This window comes from Lactuca serriola, chromosome 4 (genome assembly GCF_051521515.1).
Source record: "Lactuca serriola cultivar US96UC23 chromosome 4, Lser_US96UC23_V15, whole genome shotgun sequence".
NCBI lineage: Eukaryota > Viridiplantae > Streptophyta > Magnoliopsida > Asterales > Asteraceae > Lactuca > Lactuca serriola.
In genome coordinates, this window is record NC_136411.1 from 76,882,403 (window position 1) to 76,884,311 (window position 1,909).

General features: G+C 37.0%; 1 protein-coding gene across 1 annotated transcript; it reads left to right on the forward strand.

The window, feature by feature from the left end:
• Positions 1–538: 538 nt before the first annotated feature.
• On the forward strand, positions 539–1,303 carry LOC145098527 (uncharacterized). Its single transcript, XM_079036159.1, has 2 exons — positions 539–721; positions 1,058–1,303. Exons 1-2 carry the CDS (start codon positions 539–541, stop codon positions 1,301–1,303), a joined length of 429 nt encoding a protein of 142 aa, XP_078892285.1.
• Positions 1,304–1,909: the final 606 nt, after the last annotated feature.

Genomic DNA, 1,909 nt, shown 5'->3' on the forward strand with positions numbered 1-1,909 from the left:
TCCAAGTTGGTATCCAGATCTCCACCACAAACCCTAAATTTTCTTACATTCAAACCGATATTTCCTGTTACTGGAGATGGGTGATACAATCCACGAGATGACGACTAAGTTTGCAAAGCTGGAGAAGTTCGAAGGTGTTGAATTCAGGCGGTGGAAGAAGAAGATGCACTTCATGCTGAATACTTTGAAGGAAACATATGTGCTAACTACTTCTAGACTAGCGGAGCCTGAGGAAGGTGTTGTTGAGACGATTGAAGAGATAAGAAGGAGACAGAAATGGGACAATGATGACTACATCTGCAAAGGTCACATTCTGAACGATATGGCTGATGCTTTATTTGAGATCCATAGTGAAGCCTTGTGTGCCAAGGAATTGTGGGACACCCTTGAACTGAAATATATCACCTAGGATGCTTCTAGCAAGAAGTTTCTGGTAAGTGATTTTAACAATTATAAGACAGACGATTCAAGGTCTGTTACTGAACAATACAATGAACTCCTTGGCATATACGGTCGGTTTAAACTGCATCGTATGAATATGGATGAATCCATTGCTGTATCAACCATCATTGACAAACTGCCTCCATCCTGGAAAGACTTCAAGCACAACTTGAAACATCAAAAGGAAGAACTGTCTTTGGTTCAACTTGCTAGTCACATTCGTATTGAAGAATCTCTTCGTGCGAAGGAAAGTGACAAATCTGAAAAACTTAAAGGAAAAGTTGAACCTGGATAGCCCTCGGTTCATATGGTTGAAAATAAACCAAGCAACCAGAACCACAAAGGACATGAAAAACGCAAGTAGGAACATGTCCCAAGCAAGTCCAACAAAAAGAGAAAAGATCTGGTTTGTTGTAGGTGCAATCAAGTTGGTCATTGCAAGCGTGATTGTCGTGTGAATTTAGGCAATAATGGTGTTGTAAACAGTGGAGCCAATGGGAAAGTGAACAGGTCTTCGGCCCAAGTTAAAGGAGGTCAGTTATTGACTAACTTTGATAATTCTAATCAGAATTATGTTTATTATGTTTCATTTATCCTTGAATCATTCTATGTGTAGGATGATGATGTTGCTTGGTGGATTGACTCCGAAGCAACGAACCATGTATGCAAGGATAAAAGGATGTTTGAAAAATTAACTACGCTTGAAGATGGGTCGGTGCTGAAAATGGGAGACGATTATTTTATTCCTATTTGTGGTTTAGGTGTCGTGTGTCTTGAATTTACTTCTAGAAAGATAATTAGGTTATTTGATGTTTTGTTTGTTCCTAAGATTCACAAGAATCTTTATGCTCTAGTTGTTTGAATTCTAATGGTTTTAAACAAGTTATTGAGTCAGATAAATTTGTTTTGTCTAAGGGTGGAATGTTTATTGGCTTTGGATATTTAAATAATAGAATGTTTTGCTTGAATATTATTGACAAATTATTACCTATTCATAATTCTGCATTTGTGTCTTCTTCTTCTAATGTTGATAAATTTATGCTTTGGCATGTAAGATTAGGTCATGTCAACTTTAGAAGGATGCATGAGATGTCAAAAGATGGATTAATTCCAACATTTGATATGACATATGATAAATGTAAAACATGCATGCTTACAAAAGTAACAAATCAGCCCTTTCCTCGTGTCACTAGAAGTTCAGGTGTTGTGGAACTTGTACACAGTGACCTGTGTGATTTTTACTCCACTCCTTCTTTAGGAAATAAAAATTATGTAGTCACCTTTGATTGATGACTCCACTTGGTTTTGCTATGTGTATTTGTTACATTCTAAGGATGAAGCCTTAGATAAATTCAAAATATACAAAATCGAGGTGGAATTGCAATTGGGCATTCCGGTTAAACGTCTCAGGACTGATAGGGGAGGTGAATATATGGATCCCATATATTTTCAATCAGTGGGTATCATT